Source organism: Heloderma suspectum, chromosome 2, assembly GCF_057233095.1.
Source record: "Heloderma suspectum isolate Gila_16-S chromosome 2, 16-S_ref, whole genome shotgun sequence".
NCBI classification, from domain to species: Eukaryota; Metazoa; Chordata; class Lepidosauria; order Squamata; family Helodermatidae; genus Heloderma; species Heloderma suspectum.
This window is the reverse complement of record NC_139459.1, coordinates 296,519,762-296,539,649: the sequence shown is the minus strand read 5'-3', so window position 1 is coordinate 296,539,649 and position 19,888 is coordinate 296,519,762. Positions and strand designations below refer to the sequence as shown.

Here is a 19,888-nt window from a genome sequence, read left to right as displayed (position 1 = left end):
CCAGCCAGAAGTTCAAGAGGACAAATGTATCACCATACACTAAAAGGCTGTACACATTTAGTCCTGGAATAAGTGTGCTTGGACAACAATTGATTTATTTAAGGTTAAGAATTATTTAAGGTTTAACTTTTTCTGTAGAGAAAGTTTGATTTTAAAATTGGCACACTTGTCAGAGAACTGAGAATTTACAGGTCTGTGTTGTAGTATTTAACATGTTTAGGAAGCATGCTATTTTTATAATTTTATTCCATTTGGATGTTGTGGTTTTGATGAGGATAAATATACTTCGCTGGCCTTTAACAGCCTATAAATGGTTTACTCACTATTCAGGGTTAATTCCATTGAATTCAGTGACTTCCTCAATATAGTTCCCTTAAAAGTTTAAAAGGACAAATTTGTGGCTTTCATTTGTTCCGTTTCTTTAAAAATGAAATTCTATTACTGTTCATTTATTTCTTTATTTGGCTACCTACTACATTATCAGGATGTATAGAAGCCATTCTGACTGCTTATGTTTTCAGAAATTCTTAAAGCTTCAATGCCCATTTGCTGCTGTAATCCAATGCAAACTTAGAAGCTTACAGAGACAGCCAAAGACATTTTGGGGCCCGAGGCAGAAAATTCAGACAGTATCCTTCATGGTAGTAAAAAATATATTGAAAACAAATGACAATTTGCTGCCTCTTTAATTGCGCCCCAAAATCTGCTACCTGAGAGAGGCCCACCTCATCCAGGCCAAAGTTAGAGGTGATCCTGGGAGCTAATATCTCTGGAATTGTGATCTGAAATGCATTGGACATTAAACCAATGGTGCCTGATTCAAAATAGATTGGTTCACATGGTAGTCCTGGAATCTGGCACATGATGTCGTTGTTGTCATTTGCAGGTGGCCCATCCATGTTGTTCAAAGAAACCAGTTGAATCTAGCTTTTAAGATGGAACCTGGAACGGACTCTTCTAAAGAGTCTTGCCCAAGTGTCTGTGATATGGTAGCTTCCAGTGCTGCTTCTACAAATGAAAATAAAGAGCTAAATGAGAGTGAGTCTGGCATCTTGTGTAGCACTGAAATGTCTAATGCTGACGTAATGAAAATTAAGGAACTAAATATAGATGATACCACAAGCACTGAAGACTGTACTGATGCGCACATCAGCAAAGCACCTGTGGAAGAGCATGGCTGTAAGGACTCCTCTGTTGAGTTGAACGGTAATGGCAAAATTCCCAATAGGGACAGTGGAATTGACAGCCCTTCTTGTAGTGTGGCCGGAGAGACTTTTCTGCATGAAGATGGTGCAGAACATAAAAAAGCAACTGTGAATGGGAATCCAACAGAGATGGAAACTGACAAAAAGGGTGTCAGATTTTCTGCTGGGGAGAACAAGAGAGACTCTGCTCAGGATGAAGACAGTGACATAGATGAGGGAAGTAGTGAAGAGCAAGAAACAGCAGAGGCACCTAAGCTCGAATGTGTAGACATTAACAAGGTAAAATATTTAACTTTATATGCTGTGTTTGCAATAGTATGCTGTGGAGAAATTTACTTTCAAAGTAGGAAGCTGCATTATGCAGAGTTAGACAATCTATGCACATAGCCCAGTAACCTAGTACTGCCTCGCAGTGGCCCTCTGTTCAGGCAGGTGTCTGTCTTCTGTATGCAAAACATTGTTTTCCCACTGAGCTATAGCCTCCCTTGTCTTAGGGCTCCATCCTGTACTCTTTTGAAGTGCAGCATATTAACGGCTTTTTAGAAGAACAGCTTTTACATCTTTATTGGCTAAACAGCATGCAAGTGACTGATTCTTAAGCAAACGTGATAATTCTGTTTGCAAATTGCACATTTAAAAAAAAAAGTTCTTATATACAGCAGTGACAGATTAAAGTGTTTAGTAAGGGTAAATGTGACCTAGTAAAAAAAAATACTATTGCAACCCTGTTTTTATTTTTCTGGTTTTTAAACTAATGCCTACATACTAAAAGTGTAACTATCACCTTGTGAGTATTTATAATAGTTGTGCCTTCTGATGCAGGGGAGCTGGCCACCCTAGTTAAAATATCCTTACTATAATTAGTGTGATGCCCACGAAATAGTGGATATGTATACTTAAATGTTGCTTCTTGTGGGTAGTGATGTAGTTGCGTGGGCAAGAGTGTGCTCACTGAGGTGTCTTAGTCCCACCTTTCCTTCTCTTGATCCTTCAACCCTTGTTTCTCTGCCCTGTCTCTACCTTTACCTGCCTTATGTTGATCCCTGTAACTTTATTTTGCTGATGCTTATCCTTGTGGCCAGGTCTGCCAGGTGACTACCAAATATTGCTGATGTGGCATGCCATTTTTAGCTGACAGGATTTTTCAGCCCCTACTCTTTCGGGCCTTTTTTTCCTCCTCTTGTCTGTCCCTGTGGATGCTTTTTTTTTTTTTTGTCCTTGGTCTGCACTGTTCTTTTCTTTGTTCTTTTCCTTGCTCTTTCCTGTAGCTCTAATCTACAGTGGCTTTGTGGTTAGTTGAGTGTCAGGACCAACTTCCTTTTTTTTAAATGGCTCCAACTTCCTCCCTGTTTGTTCCTCCCATGTTTTTGTTTTCTGACATTTCAGCATACCAAGCAGATTTAAAAGGTCCATAACACCTGTCTAGAGTTGCTGTGGAAGTTTGCTCAAAGTTTCAGGATTCTGAAAAGGGCACCTCAAAGAGTGGTGATCTTTTAACACATGCACGTGCCCACCCACACTTCGAACTATTCTCCAGGTTGGATCTATATCTGGGCCAGAGAAGGGGCCTTGGGTTTCCTTCCAGCCCCCAAATTGCTTTCTCCACTTTTCCTTTTACTGTGAAGTATATTGGGATGACAGAGAGGAAGGTGGAACAAAAGAGTAAAAGTTCCTCCTCCCCTCTCTGTGCTGCTGCTACAGCTGCTGTTTCAATTCCCTGCTTATAGCTAAGCAAATGGAAGGGTGAAGATGGTGCTTTGGAGGCTAGTGGGGAGGGGTGTATGTCTTCATTTCCTGACATCTTCGAAAATTAACTAGTTCATTTCCATTTTTTTCTGGAAAGAAATTGGTTCATTTCCAGGTCAGTCTGAGGAAAGCCTGTGAGAATTTGCCCATCTCTAGTTCTGTGGCTTGTTAAGCTTTAGTTAGTTAGTTAGTTTTATACTCTTCTTTTCTGCCAAAACATGACACTCAAGGCAGCTCTAGTGGGCTTGTTCTTGCAGTCCAGAAAGCATGTTGTCCATGGCTTGTCCTGTCATTTCCATAGCTCTCACTGAGCTTTGGTCCTGGAGTCTTGACACCCTGTTCCAGGTAATTCAGGCCTCAAACCTGAGTTCACTAAGCTCCACCCCATTCTGTTTGTATCTGGAATATTTCTTGCCTTCCTGTAGCAATAGATAACGTCTTACAATGGGATCAGTGTTCAATGTGGTGGCTTTAATGGTCAGGCTCTGTTTGTAGGCTCTGCCTGCATGACAAACTGGTGACTTGTTCCTTCCCCAGTGTGAGCTTGGAAACACTTAGCTCACCCTATTGCTGTAGTCAACAGTTGATCAGCTGCCCCAAAACCTAGAGTCACATTTTTAAGCAACCACCATAAGGTATGTGATCTTCTTTCCCACAACAGGACTGTTGCATGCATAATTGTTATCTGACTTTTTTCAGCAAACGTGTTTTGTCTTCTTTAGTCAAAACAGCAAAGGTACCACTAGTCTCTTTGTTGTTTTCGCCAGACAAGATGCCATTCAAAGTCAACAGTATACATATGTAGATAAGACAATCAGTTCACATATGTTACTCAATTACAGACCACAAAATTAACATTGAAAGGTCTCCTAAGCACTGAGCTGCCTGGTTCCAGACTGACAATTAGCCAGTGGTAGCCATAGGGGCTTCAGCAAAGGAGATTGTTACCGTGTCGTGGTGCTGGAGCTTGAGCACCTCAATGATGTCATGAGCTAAACCGTGAAGGGACACCCAAGACGGGAAGGTCATGGCAGAGAGGTCAGACTAAATATGATCCCTGGGGAAGGAAATGGCAACCCACCCCAGTATTCTTGCCATGAAAACTAAATGGATCAGTACAACCAGAGATATGTCGGTATACCATCGGAAGATGGGATTCCCAGGTCGGAAGATGGTCAAAATGCTACTGGTGAGGAACAGAGGATAAGTTCAACAAGCCCCAGATGTGATGACGCAGCTAGCTCAAAGCCAAAAGGACGGCTAGCAGCCGATGGTGCTGGTGGTGAACGATGAATCCGATGTTCTAAAGATCAACACACCACATCAACACACCTGGAATGTAAGATCTATGAGCCAGGGCAAATTGGATGTGGTTATTGGGGAGATGTCAAGATTAAATATAGACATTTTGGGTGTCAGTGAACTGAAATGGACTGGAATTTATTTATTTATTTATTTATTGCATTTATACCCCGCCTTTCTCCCTCTTGCAAGGAACTCAAGGCGGCTTACATTATCCTCCTCCTCACCGTTGTATCCTCACAACAACAACCCTGTGAGGTAGGTTGGGCTGAGAGTCTGTGACTGGCCCAAAGTCACCCAGTGAGCTTCCATGGCCAAGTGGGGACTAGAACCCGGATCTCCCGGCTCCCAGTCTGTCACTCTAACCACTATACTACACTGGCTCTGGAATGGAATACACTGGAATGGGCCAGTTCACATCAAATAACCACCAGATCTACTACTGTGGACAAGAGGACCACAGAAGAAATGGAGTAGCCTTCATAATTAATAATAAAGTGGCTAAAGCAGTGCTTGGATACAATCCAACAAATGACAGAATGATCTCAATTTGAATGCAGGGTAAGCCATTTAACATCACAGTGATCCAAATATACGCCCCAACCACAGATGCTGAAAAAGCAGGAGTCGATCAGTTCTATGAGGATCTGCAGCACCTACTGGATAAAAAAAAAGGTAAAGGTGTCCCCAACCAGTCGTGTCCGACTCTAGGGTGTGGTGCTCATCTCCATTTCTAAGCCGAAGAGCCAGCGTTGTCCGAAGACGCTTCCGTGGTCATGTGGCCAGCATGACTGAACACCCAGGTGCACGGAACGCTGTTACCTTTCCCGCCGAAGCAGTACCTATTTCTCTACTTGCAATTTCTTGCTTTCGAACTGCTAGGTTGGCAGGAGCTGGGACTGAAGACGGGAGCTCACTCCGTCACACGGCACTTGAGTCTCGAACTGCTATCCTGCCGACCTTCCGGTCTGCAGTTCAGCGTCTTAACCAAAAAAAGATGTTATTTTCATTATAGGAGACTGGAATGCTAAGGTGGGTAGTCAAATGACACCTGGAATTACAGGCAAGCATGGTCTGGGAGAACAAAATGAAGCAGGACATAGGCTGATAGAATTTTGCCAAGACAACTCACTGTGCATAACAAACACTCTCTTCCAACAACCTAAGAGACGACTTTATACATGGACTTCACCAGACGATCGACACCGAAATCAGATTGACTACATCCTTTGTAGCCAAAGGTGGCGGACATCTATGCAGTTGGTAAAAACAAGACCTGGAGCTGATTCTAGTTCAGATCACGAACTTCTTATTGCACAATTTAGAATCAGACTAAAGAGAATAGGGAAGACCCACAGATCAGTTAGATATGAGCTCACTAATATTCCTAACGAATATGCAGTGGAGGTGAAGAATAGATTTAAGGTTCCGGAAGAACTATGGACAGAAGTTCGCAACATTGTTCAGGAGGCAGCAACAAAAAACGTCCCAAAGAAAAAGAAAACCAAGAAGTCAAGATGGTTGTCTGCTGAGACACTGGAAGCAGCCCAAGAAAGAAGGAAAGCAAAAGGCAACAGTGATAGGGGGAGATATGCCCAATTCAATGCAAAATTCTGGAGGTTATCCAGAAGAGATAAGGAATTATTTTTAAACAAGCAATGCGCGGAAGCGGAAGAAGATAATAGAATCGGAAGGACAAGAGACCTCTTCCAGAAAATTAGAAACATCGGAGGTAAATTCCAGGCAAAAATGGGTATGATCAAAAACAAAGATGGCAAGGACCTAAGAGAAGCCGAAGAGAGCAAGGAAAGGTGGCAAGAATATACGGAAGATCTGTATAGGAAGGATAATAATATCGGGGATAGATTTGACGGTGTGGTCAGTGAGCTAGAGCCAGACATCCTGAAGAGTGAGGTTGAATGGGCCTTAAGAAGCATTGCTAATAACAAGGCAGCAGGAGATGATGGTATCGCAGCTGAACTGTTTAAAATCTTGCAAGATGATGCTGTCAAAGTGATGCATGCCATATGCCAGCAAATTTGGAAAACACAAGAATGGCCAACAGATTGGAAAAAATCAACTTATATCCCCATACCAAAAAAGGGAAGCACCAAAGATGTTCAAACTATCGAACAGTGGCACTTATTTCACATGCCAGTAAGGTAATGCTCAAGATTTTGCAAGGTAGACTCCAGCAATTCACGGAACGAGAATTGCCAGATGTACAAGCTGGGTTTAGAAAAGGCAGAGGAACTAGAGACCAAATTACCAATATCCGCTGGATAATGGAGAAAGCCAGGGAGTTTCAGAAAAACATCTATTTCTGTTTTATTGACTATTCTAAAGACTGTCTGTGTGGATCATCACAAATTGTGGCAAGTTCTTGATGATATGGGGATACCAAGTCATCTTGTCTGCCTCCTGCGGAATCTGTATAACAACCAAGTAGCAACGGTAAGAACAGACCACGGAACAACGGACTGGTTTAAGATTGGGAAAGGAGTACGGCAGGGTTGTATACTCTCACCCTACCTATTCAACCTGTACGCAGAACACATCATACAACGTGCTGGGCTTGATGAAGCCAAGGCTGGAGTTAAAATCTCTGGAAGAAACGTTAACAATCTCCGATTTGCAGATGATACCACTTTGATGGCTGAAAGTGAGGAGGAGCTGAGGAACCTCATGACGAAGGTGAAAGAAGAAAGTGCAAAAGCTGGGTTGCAGTTAAACCTCAGAAAAACCAAGATTATGGCAACCAGCTTGATTGATAACTGGCAAATAGAGGGAGAAAACGTGGAGGCAGTGACAGACTTTGTCTTTCTAGGTGCAAAGATTACTGCAGATGCTGACTGCAGCCAGGAAATCAGAAGATGTTTACTTCTTGGGAGGAGAGCGATGACAAATCTTGATAAAATAGTTAAGAGCAGAGACATCACACTGACAACAAAGGTCCGCATAGTTCAAGCAGTGGTATTCCCCGTAGTAACCTATGGCTGCGAGAGTTGGACCATAAGGAAGGCTGAGCGAAGAAAGATAGATGCTTTTGAACTGTGGTGCTGGAGGAAAATTCTGAGAGTGCCTTGGACTGCAAGAAGATCAAACCAGTCCATACTCCAGGAAATAAAGCCAGACTGCTCACTTGAGGGAAGGATATTAAAGGCAAAACTTTGGCCACATAATGAGAAGACAGGATACCCTGGAGAAGCTGCTGATGCTAGGGAAAGTGGAAAGGAAAAGGAAGAGGGGCCGACCAAAGGCAAGATGGATGGATGATATTCTGGAGGTGACGGACTCGACCTTGGGGGAGCTGGTGGTGGCGACAGCTGACAGGAAGCTCTGGCGTGGGCTGGTCCATGACGTCACGAAGAGTCGGAAGCGACTGAACGAATAAACAACAACAACAGCCATAGGGGTTGTGATGCTCTTGAAAATCTAAGGATCAGAACAGATGAGGCAAAGGCATCAAAAGAATTGGGTTGGAGTCTGCCTTGTTTAGGAGGGGATGGCATGAGTGAGAAGTTGAGCAGATGGGGACCATCAAGATTAAGGATTATTGCTCTCTCAGTGTCTTGGAGTATTTATTCATTTATTTAAAAGATTAATACACCATCCTTCAGCAGACTTTTGGAGTGCTTTAAGAAAGATTCCAAGGTAGTTTACAGGGTGATTTAGTTAGCTAGCTGTGTTTAGGAACATTGGAAGTCAAATTAGCCATCACTTGCTGTCTTTGCCTACCAGAGATACAGTAGTAGTACAGATTAACATGGGAATAAGCTTAGAAATAGTCTGTGTCTCTTATCCATATGCATGAGCACTGAGTCTGAGACCAATCAGATTATTAATATGAGTCAAGCCAGAGGAAAGGGCAAGAAACATTGATTTTGGTGTCATCGCAACCATTAATGGTAGAGTAATAGTGGACATTAAGGCAAAACCTGAAAGTATATTCTGGAGAATGCAGCCTCTGAGAGTGTATGTATTTACTTCACTGGGCTATAGTATTGCATGATGAATGAATATAGTCTGTGATACAATGAAATCTGTGGTGCCAAATCTCTAAATTATAGATATGACGCTTATATCTATCTAGTGGGAGTCCGGATCTAGTCCGGGTTGCATTATAGCATTAACCAATTGATCTGTAAAGTACATATCAATATCTTTAGGATCCATTTTCCCATTCAGCTTTTATTATTCAGTTTTGCACACCTTGACAGTACTTCTTACATTCTAATTATATACATGGTAATGTGTGTATATATAATATAAGACAAGACAAGACTTCTTCACGTCATTTGGGGTGATTCCCCACTCCACCACAGTTCTGTGTGATGTACTGTTCAGGAGCCCCCACCTTCTAGGGAGGATTTTGGGGGATACAGGGCACTGCAGGGGGCAGGAGGGAAAGAGGAAGAACAGTTGTGTGAACTGCTTTCCATTCCTACAACCATTGGGATACAACTAATGATCTTCATTCTGTTGATGTTACCAGTGGGATAAATGATAGGAATATTACTGTTTGGAGAACTATAATAATAACAACAATAATAAGGCTAAAAGCAAATTTAATTGAAATTTCAAAAATTGAAATTTCCAGACTCTTACATCCCAATCTGGGGTGACTCTGCTAATTTAAATGTGTGGATTCAACATGTTCCTGAATCCTCCATCTAACATATTATGACTATTAGCCAGATTCCTTTAGCCAATGTATCTCGCTGCTCATGGTCCATGCCTTTCTTGTCATACATGACTTTATGTTAGTGTCTGCATTTCTGAAAATGTGTGTATCAAATAACATGAGAATGGTTCCAGTTATTTTGCATTGTGTGACATGTTCTAAAATTATCTAAAAGAAGAACCCAGTAAGGACAAGGTATCTTCTACTGATAGTTTCTATTTTTCTTTTTAAAAAATATATTAAAAATGCATGGCTTTAGGGAAAGTCTATGTGCAGGCTTCTTTTTATTCCTTTTTATGTGAGTGAGTAATTCAGTACACCTGATCCCTCCAAAACCTATAGACTCCACTCTTTGGTCTTGTCCACATAGCTGAAGTGTGAAACTACAAGATAAACATGTAATTTCTAATTTGTCAATAGGGGAAGGGTTAAAAAAAAAAAAAAAGGTAGGTAATCTACATTAAAGCACTGGACAGGATACATGGGAAACTCCTGTGCAGATGGGCATGATAGCCTGCCTTGCTTTAGGGGCTCCGTGCCGGTAATATCACTTACTCAGAAAAAGAAGGCATACCCCTGTGCTTAAAGAGCTCACAGTCAAAGTAAGTAATACAACTCGCTTTGGAGAATAAGAGAAGGCCAGACTGTAATATGAAGACTGGGTTCAGACAATCATAGGGGAAAAGAAGCCATGGCTTCTTCCCCTGCCCCCACACGTGCTGCGCACACAACTTACCCCTGCACAACTTGCATACTTACCTGCAATGATGCACAGGTTGCTGTGTCTTCCGAACCTGGCGCAGTGTGCCAAGGGGCTGGCTTCTTACCACCCTACAACCCATGGCTTGTAGTAGGGGTTGTGGGCTGCTGCGCACCATGCCAGTTTCGGATGACATGGCACCCCGTGTGGCATCGCAGGTAATTACACAAATGGTGGTCATGAGTGCGGCACAGGGAAAAGAAGCCACGGTGGCTTCTTTGCCCCCTCTGATCGTCTGAATATGGCCAAAGAGTGGAGGAGGAAGTACCTGAGAGACTAATCCTCCCACCATTCCATTTTATAATAATGACCTTGCAAACATCTCCTAAATCATATCATAAATCCAGTCATTGCAGCAGTCAAACCTGTATGATTCTAATGGTCTAAAGACCATTACTCTAGGATTGCAGAATGACAGGGAATTAATGACCTGAACAGTGGCCTGGTTGTCACACCAGAAGTGCACCATGGAGTTGGACATCTGATCAGCCCACAAATGAGCTGCTGCATATATGGGGGAAAACTCCAAAAAAGTGAGATCCTGCAGCTAACCACCTGCAGCTAACCACTCCTCAGGCCATTGTGCAGAGCACCAATGGTCCCTAAAAATTACTCCGAAACCCAGATGCATCAGAGTGTATCTGCAGCTCTGCCTCCAATAACAGCTCTCGTCTCCAAAAAGACATGCCATTGAATTTGTGCAGAAATTGCAGCCAGACTGGCAAATCATCCCTCATAGCAGCAGACACTCTGACTCGGTGGTGTGGGAGACACAACCCCTGCATAGCACTGCACAGGTGTCTCAGGAATGCCCCTGTCAGGAGCTATAACCTTGCAAGCAAAATTTAGGTACCCAGTTCCTGGGGGGTGTGAAGTGTTACCTTCCTAGCAATCAAAACCCCTTTAATTCTATCCCTCAAGGACAGAAGCTTATCGCTAGGTAGTCTACAGGATTGATTAATGGAATCTAATTCTATCCGCAAAAACATAACCAGTGGTAGAGGGCCCTCCATTTTCTCCTGTGCCAGAAGAATGCCCAATTCCTCCATCAGTGCAGAAAACTCCTGCGTTAAGTAAGCACACTGAGAAAAATCCTTGGGACCAGCAAATAAAAAATCATCAAGTTAGTGCACTGAGCTCTGCAATCCAGTCCTGTCCTTCATGGCCCACTCCAAAAAGGAACTGAATTTTTCAAACATGGCACAAGAAATAGAGCACCTCATAAGGAGAGCTCTGTCCATGTAAAATTGGCCCTGAAATAGAACCCTAATAGGGCAAAATTGACAGGGCAGATAGGAAACAGGTGAAATGCAGACTTGATGTCATATTTGCCCATCAAAACCCTGTGACCACAAGCCCTCACCACTGCTACCACAGAATTGAAAGAACTGTGCACCGCTCAAAGGTGTTCTGGTATGGCATCATTCACTGATCCCCCTTTTGGAAAAGACAGGCTGTGAATCAACTTGTGTTCTCCAGGGGCCTTTTTTGGCACCAATGCAACCAAGGTGACCACCGGACCAGTGGAACTAGTCAACCCCCCAGGAAGAGGCGGCACAGCCCCTGCAGACTGGGCAGCTACAGCATCCCTCCGTGGGGCTGGAAAAGGCCAACCCATTCCAGCCATCCAGGGAAGCCACCCCCAGGGTGTAACTGGGCCCAAACCTTGCCATGGGAAAGATGGCCCTTGCCCTGCACCCTCATCTTGGCCTTGAAAAGCCGACACAGCAGGATCTGGAGTCCGACCCTGATCCACAAGGACAGGAGCAGTCAATGAAGATGTAAGCCCAGCAGAGCAGCAGATGACACAGATGCAAGCACTGGAGCAGGATCACTAGGGAAAGAACTCGCAGGTGGAGAAGATGCCTGAGCAGAAGCAGAACTAGGAGAAGCCTCTATGGCATCCAGGTGTACAGAAATGGAAAACAAGAGATTCTTCTGAACTTGCCTCCTGGTCTACCTGGACCCAGGGTCCCCAACACCATGTTGCACTGGAGTAACTGCACTGGGGTCCCCCTGTATCCTTCAACTGCCTCTAGCCATGACAAAATTAAAGCTAAAGCAGGGCTGTCATCATCAGAAGAGGATGAATCTGCTCTATGGAATTGCCGTTTAGCTGGGGGGGGGGGGGAAGATGGCCTTCCCTTTACCTTTCTTCTCCCCAAGCCCCTTTCTTGGAGGCATCTCAAGATCAATTAAACCAAATCCAACAGAAAAATCCTCCCCAGCCTTCAAACAAGCCACTAATGAAGGCCCAAAGTGCCCACTCACACAGCTTTCAAGGCCTACCCAGCACTAAAACCCGGGAGGGGGGCGTTGTCCCAGAGGGGTGGGTGGGCACAAAGCCTTCCTGCCAGAAGTTCAGCTGACTAGGCCCACAGTAGTAGTGGCAGCACTGCCCAAAGGACACACAGGGGATGGGGGGAATGGCTGTCCCGTTGAAATTAAGCAGACTAGGCTTGTCCTGGAAACGGCCGCTGCCTGCTACCCCAGAGGGAAGGCCCAATGGCCTGCCTTCACAAACTGCGGCAAGAGGTCCCTAGCCCCAACCCTCAAAAGCCCAGTGCCACCCAATCAGAGGGATGAGGCTCTAATGGCCTTCCCAACAAACATGTGCAGAAGTTGCTGCATGGACCAGGCACCCTCCCAAAAGATGGTGCGTGCAGCTGGGCTGGCGCCGTGATCCAACAAGGCAGAAATGCCACCTGTCAAGGATGAGGCTAGAGATCTGCTGCCACTGTTGCTTCTGCCCGGGTCGACTCCTTCCAGGCCTCAGGTGATGCGACGATGCTGCTCCCAAAGCGATGTGGATGGTTGCTGCTGCCGCCACCACCCAGTCTCCTTTATCCCAGCTGCAGAGCATGTTCTCACCTCCAAAATCATATCATAAATCCAGTCATTGCAGCAGTCAAACCTGTATGATTCTAATGGTTTCATCACCAGTGGATTTGTAAAGAGCTTCCTTATAAGGGGTAAAATCATTGGTTTATCTAACCCAAGGCTAGGCATCTTTTTGAGCTTTGGACACAGTTAGCAATTTGAGAAGCTTTCCTGAACACCAGCATAAAATGGCTGCCATGGGAAGTGTGGCAAAGCAACTAACCAAAAGACTGAGTACCAAGCAGAGGTGGGGTCTGAGCCCCAACACACTAAACAACTTCTTTGAACCCACACTTTTCAGGATCAAGAGAATCCTATTTCACAGCAATCCCAGCTACCAGTAAGAAAATGTGTTTTTAAAAAATATTTTTAAGTGAGTGGGGTAAGGCACCTTGGGGGGGGGGTGCCAAGAAAGGTGTCTGTTGGTGCATTGATACCCGTGGGAACCACGTTCCCTACCCCTAATCCAGTGCTACCTATTCACACTGTCGATGCGAGTCCAAGATTTCCAGCACAGGTATTTCATCCCATTCTAGAGATGTGAGGGATTGAACGTTGGAGCTTCTGGATGAAAAATATGTGTTCTAACATTTCAACACAGCCTTCAGATTATTTTATAAAATAAGTAACAAGTAGCCATGTTCACTACTCTTCTTGATACAGCTCAGTTTGAATCTTGATGCTGGGATAGGAATGGACAAAGCAGTCTGTTTCCAGTACACATCACTTTTGCGTATGTTCACTGATAGTCTATTCCATCCTGTTTCTGCATGAGCCTGTGATTTTTTTTTAATCCACACCATAGAAAGAAATGCAAATGTTTAAATTATGTTTTTTCTTAAGATATGAATTTTAAATGTGTTTTGATAGATTTTTGAGCCAAAACTAAGTGCTAATCAAACATTTGCCCTGGAGATACAGATCAGGTCAGTTCATATTGGAATTTGAACAGATACAATTAATTCCTCAAGAATCCCTTGATGGAACACATTGGGTTGGATCCAGACGTACACAGAGTAGACCCACTGAAATCAATGGGACTTTTACTTAGATGTGACTAACTTAAGTCTAATTGATTTCAGTAGGTCTTCTCTAAGTATATAGAAGTCTGGATCCATTCCATTGGATTTACGTTAAAATTTTTTCCCATAAGTAAGTTATAATGACTTTATAGGCAGACGGAGGAATAAATAAGAATTAAATAATGCAATAATCATTTTTTTCTTTTTTCTTTTTTAAATTATCATTTCCAGCCAACTTAATTAAATTATTTATTATTTATTTGGCACACTTAATCCCTGTGCATTCTATTATACAAAAATATATGAAACTTAATGAGAAAATGGATAATCGTGTGTGTGTATGTGTGTGTGTTTAGAAGGAGAAAAGGAAACAGATACCAGTCTTGCTTGCTGACTTTTAAAGAAAATATTCCTCAAAGTAAGAACATTCCCATTCAGTCCTATAGGTGGTGCCTGTATCTCCTTGTTCGTTTAAACCTGCCCAGGTACAAGTTTTTGTGAAAACGTTTTTTTCATGACCCAATACTCTGTGGTAGGGAGTGGCGCATATGTTTCTTATAAGTGCTCCAAAACCAGCCGTGAAGCGAGGCTAGAAGAAGCCAGTTGCCCAAGCATCTTCTCTGGTCATACTTAGTGCCTTTCGGGAAAGTGGACATGAACTGGTGTTTCCTTGCAACAGATTTTGTAGAACTCTAGTAAGTTTAAATGCCCCATGTCACATTACTCCCCTTGGGAGTCTTCTCTCATGCTTTACCACATCACTGTCATTGCGTATTTGTTGGAATGTGAATACATGACTGAATAATTGGGGGTCTTACCTATCTTTTATCCAATGAAACCTGACAAGAACGAGCTTATTAGATTTGATAATGTCTCTCCCTCTCTGAGCTGCTGATATGTTATGAGACATGTTAGCCTTGATGCTTCTGAAAGAAGAAATGGCATTAAAGGCAGGCTAGGGTCATTAATTTTAACGGTTTTACAACAGCATGCCTGACTGTGTCTGAGTTCAACTATCTCATGCCATTTTGTTTAATTAGCTTTTTATTAACAATTCAGTTATGTGGGTGTGGGCGGTGAGGAAAGATATGATAATATTCTACATCGGTACCAAGTGGTGTGAGTGGGTGAGTGACAGAGGCCTAGTCATTTCATATAGAGATGAATTACTTCCTCACATGAACGCTTTCTTCCCATTGAAGGATGTTGTCATTAGGAGATGAAAAACATATCTTGTCATGAGTTGTGATGTGACCAAGCTATCATTGCTTGGTAAAGCTAACAGGCTTTAATTGCAATTCATATGTAAATAGCATGTTTGTCTGAATTGGCCACAGACACGCTTGTTCTTGAATTCCTTTGTTCTCTCCTCTACCTGCTGGCAAGCAGCACCATATCTTGGGAAGAAAACAATATAGAACAAGTAGTTGTGAATGTTCTTACATAAACCCTGAATTATGATGGGCAGAGATGAGGTTATGGGCTGGGAACTTAAGCCTGTTTCAGATCCTTGTTCCTCTCAAGTATGATGCTCTGCTTTGACCATCAGCTTTTGATCAGATGTGCTTGGCATGTGATATAGAGTGCTTAGCCAGTGCAGGCTGTCTTAATTTGACGTAACAGAGACCTCAAACTCTTTAGGTTTAGTTCCAGAGCCATCAGTTAGAGTTTTGCACCAGATTTACTGAGATCAGAAATAATCAAGGAAGTTTTGTAATACATTAGACTGTGTTGCAAAGGATAGATTTTTTTTTTATTATCTAGCATTCCTAGCCCAGCATTTTGGAGCCTTTAAAAAAAAAGTTGACAACTGCATATAGCAATAGCTTTGTTTGCTTATAGCAGGAGTAGACAACATGCTTCCCATGGAGGTTTTTTTTTTTATGCCTCCACCACACTGGTACCTGCCTGGTCTGTTATGACATGAGCTTTTGGAAATGAGCTTTGTGTATATCAGGGCTGGGCAATGTGTGACCTGCTGTCTGCAAGCAGCCCCATGTAGCCCCCCCCCCCCGCCTCGTCACCCCAGAATTGTAACAAAAATAACAAAATGGTGTCTGGAGCAGTCATTTTGAAGCTTTTTTTGGCCCTTTGGGTGCTCCGTAACTGCTCTGGATGCTGTGGTTTAAAATTTATTTTTATTAAAAACATTTTTTTTCTAGTGCTGTAGGGCAGGGGAGGTGTGGCCCATAGAGGGGTTTGGGAGGGGAAAATGGCCCCTGGAGCACCCAAACTTGTCCACCCCCGCTGTAGATGAACTAAGAAGTTGGAATTTATGTGGTTTATCCTCTAGTATACTTTAACCCATGTGTCCGTGTGTGTGTGTGTGTGTGTCCAAACCTGGCCATCCACCAGCAGAATGGAAACCACTGGCAGAATGGTTTCCTCCTCTGTCCTGCAGCCCCCCACTCACCTCTGAGGCTGCGGTGGGGTGGAAAACAAAGGAGGTCCTGTCACATAAATGAAAGAATGCTCATGCAGCATTAGATTTAAAGCATACTTTTTAACTTTTTCACTTCACATAAAACATTTAATAACTATTGCCTATGAAATATTGCATTATGTTAGCTAATTTGTCTTTGTCCCTAAACACGTTTTCATTTCCCTTTTTGTTTGCTTGTTGTTGTTTTTTCTGAAGGAGCAGCGATGCTCAAACCTCCTGTGTTGAGTTTGGACATGTGCATGGAACAGCTTTCCCTTTCCCCCTCTCACTGGAATAAAGCAAGCACTACAATGTACTTGAATAATGCCTTGGAGGGAATTATGTAGTTGGAATTTGCTAAATATACAGATTAGCTGGTTGTAAGCCCCACTATAAGAGGCTGAACTGTAAACATTTGTTATTAGAAATACAGTGAAACATACTCACTACATAATCATTTGGATGAACCAGCTGAATGAAATGGAGGAGCTCTCTTCGCTGGAGATCACATTTCAGCTATTGCAAGGAAATAGTATGAAAAGGATTCTTTATTTCCTTGGTACTTGGAATGTTTATTTAAAATAGGTTTTGCATTTTTGGTATTGTTGCAGTGCTCAGAGCCCCAAAAGCTGTTTAACATTGCAAATGAGCTTCTTCATACAGAAGAAGCTTATGTTAAGAGACTTCATCTTCTAGATCAGGTAAGTCTGCTTCTACTACATTTTGCTTTTCTGAAATATATTATTTGTATTCTGCCTCATCCTAAAGGCTTGCAATCAGTCTCATTCAAACATTTTTATATATTATTTGTATTCTCCCTCATCCTAAAGGCTTGCAATCAGTCTCATTCAAACATTTTTATATATTATTTGTATTCTCCCTCATCCTAAAGGCTTGCAATCAGTCTCATGCAATCATTTTTGTGACTGGTTAACAACAGTCTGCCAGGCCAGTTTCCACCATTCTAATGGTAGCTGCCTTTCCAGAGTGATTGCATTTGTCTACAGCAGTCCCCTCTGATGGTTCACTTTGCATGAAACAAGCCAACCCAGTTACAGCCTCACCATTTCCAGTTGCATCCTCACACCAGGTAGACTGCTACAACAAAAACATTCCGTTAGGCTATGGCTCTTCCCACATTGGCCAACATAAGTTTGCCCATTACTGAATGAGCTGTCAGTGTTCCACTGAACTTCTGCTGGGAATGTGTTCCTTTCTAGGGCAACCCAATGCCAGTGATTTCAGAAAGAACCCACAACTAAGGCAAGGTTGTTCAACGTCTTTCAGCCAGGGGGCGAAATCCAATTTTGCGAAGCTTTTGAGGGTTTCCCCTTTTCCTCCTGCTGTATGATTCAAAGATTCTCAACTGCAGTAGAACTGCAACTAGAAGCCCAAGCAATGCTCAGAAATGTGCTTCTCCTTTTTTAATGATGTGTATCTTCTCTCTATCCTATTGGAGTGATGTTTACTCAACCACATGACTCTTCATGTTGGCTTTCCCTATTACTTCAGCCCTTTTACTTTAAATTATTTCAGCTCTGTCAGATAAGGTTTGGAAGAACCCTGGGGGACAAAGCAGTCACCACAGAACTTCTTCATGAATTCTATAATAAATCACAGATTGTTAAACCTGAAAAGACTTAAGTTCCGGCCAGATTTTGATAGCACATTCCAGACATTCTCTTGTAAAATATCCCCACTTCCATATCCTATGTTGGACTTCCCAGTATTATTAAGAAGGTAGAATGGAACAGAGAAAACAAGTGGGGATCCTGATTGAATTCACACATTGATGTTTATACCTCAGAAATCACAATCCCAGGTGATATCTTGCAGGTGTGAAACAGCTGTCACTGTTTCATAGGAGGACATAGAGACCTTTCATATCACTTGACATCAACCCAAACACAACCCAATGGAGGCTGGTCATTGTGAATCAGCTGTGAATCAAGCATGTACATGCATGTGTGAATTGGTTCTGTCTTTTCTAGAGGACTTTTCTACCCATTTGCAAGTAAACAATGACTGTCTGCTAAGTGGGGAGAGTATAGATTAATGTTTATTAGAGACATGGATAGGCTTTGGAGAGCTTACAGGGTTACTGTAAAGATTAATAATAGTTCTGAAGACCTTTGAGTGCTCCAAGACACTGCAAAAATGCTAATTGTTGTTATTAACTCCAAGATAACAGATATAATGTTCCATAGGATATCAACCTTGCTAAACTTGTAATAAAACAATCACTGTCCATAGAAATCTCATGATGGATTTGTTAAATTGTGGTGTTTCCTGTTTCTCCACTAGATCACTTCATTTTGAACAAAGTATGTCAATAGAAATGATGGTAGTTATTTTGTTCCTCAGTCAGATTTGTCTGTAATAGCTAACTGAAATGTCTGTTGTCCTTGAACCAGTTGTGTGATGTCCAGTGTTGAAGTAGGGAAAATATCATTGATGCACATTGTAAAGAAACTTTTCCTTGGCATTCACTTGTTTTTTATGTATCAGAAAATTATTTATGAAACATATTTGAAAATACCTGTAACGCGCTTTTAATTTTGATTTATATTTGAAGTGCTGTATTAAGCAGTGTTGAGGAAAAGCACACCTAAAAGCACATCTAAATGGCCAAAATGTCTCTTTGAAATTAAGCAGGTGGCAAAGCATTTATTGCAAAGGGGTGTGTGTGTGTGTTTGTTTGCATTTGACAGAGGAATCCTAACAAACTACACATTTCTCTTGAATATGTATTAGTAAAATATTCCAAAAATACATATTCTGTAGACAACAGTGAGTTATCTGTCAAAATCCAGTTGCTCTAAATTAGTATAAATCATATACTTTTGTTTCTGATGTTTGTGGGATTATGTTTTTGTTTTTCTGATTTTTAGGTTTTTTGCACTAAATTGTACGAGGCTGGGATTCCACCTGAAGTGGTAACAGGAATATTTTCAAATATTTCTTCTATCTATCGCTTCCACGAACAGTTTCTCCTGCCTGAGCTCAAAACAAGGATTACAGATGAGTGGTGGGTAAATGAAGGGTTACAAACAAATGTTTCCATGTTTAGAACTTTTTAGTAATGAAAAATGTCCGCTTCCGGAATATGCTAGATGTAACTTTAATAGACTAGCTGAATGTATTTGTATGTAACATCTTTAGGTTTGAGAGTTCCATGTCTTTATTTTATGCTAGAGTGTTCCATGTCTTCACTTTGTATTATCTCTTAAGACTGAAGTAATGTCTCAGTTGGCTTTCCAGTAGTAGGTCTGAAACAATCGCATTTATTAACACACACACACCCTGGCAGTAATACAGTACAAGCCTCTGCAGGACATTCGTCTTACTCATTGTCTTCAGTGTTGGGCCTAGTTCCAGGTTTGTATCTCCACTGCATATGTGGACTTGGCTCACCATTGTAAAAGTTCCATTACCCATTCTAGGACACACAACTTTGGACAGAATCCCTGGTCAGAACTGGATCCATAAACATACATATATCTGCTAATATTTATCCGTTAATTAATTAGACTTAAATACTGCCCAACTGGCAGAAGCCTTCAGGTTGTTTACAACCATAAGAAGCCCAAAACAACAATAAAATAACAACCAAAACAATACAGTTGATATATGCACATTATCCAAGGCCTGCTGGGAATTATGCATAATGGCCAGAGAATGTGCACAATTTCTTTTCATGAATGGACTATATGCACCTTCTCCATGAAGTGTGGTGAATATGCACAATGGCTGGTTGTTACACACATTAACCATTCAACTCACATTACCCCTAACATATACACCAGATTGATTTCTGTAGTATACGAAAAGTAATTATAGCTGACTGTATGGAAATGTCTTGGATCC

General features: G+C 42.1%; 1 protein-coding gene across 3 annotated transcripts in view; it reads left to right on the top strand.

Moving 5' to 3' along the window:
- FGD3 (FYVE, RhoGEF and PH domain containing 3) overlaps nt 1-19,888 on the top strand; it is a 151,154-nt gene that overhangs the window by 85,516 nt on the left and 45,750 nt on the right. For all 3 annotated transcript variants that reach the window (XM_084839993.1, XM_084839995.1, XM_084839994.1), the window contains 3 exons: nt 887-1,484; nt 16,633-16,722; nt 18,913-19,049. In XM_084839993.1, coding sequence (XP_084696119.1) covers nt 887-1,484; nt 16,633-16,722; nt 18,913-19,049 — 825 coding nt within the window. The remainder of the gene's footprint in view (nt 1-886; nt 1,485-16,632; nt 16,723-18,912; nt 19,050-19,888) is intronic.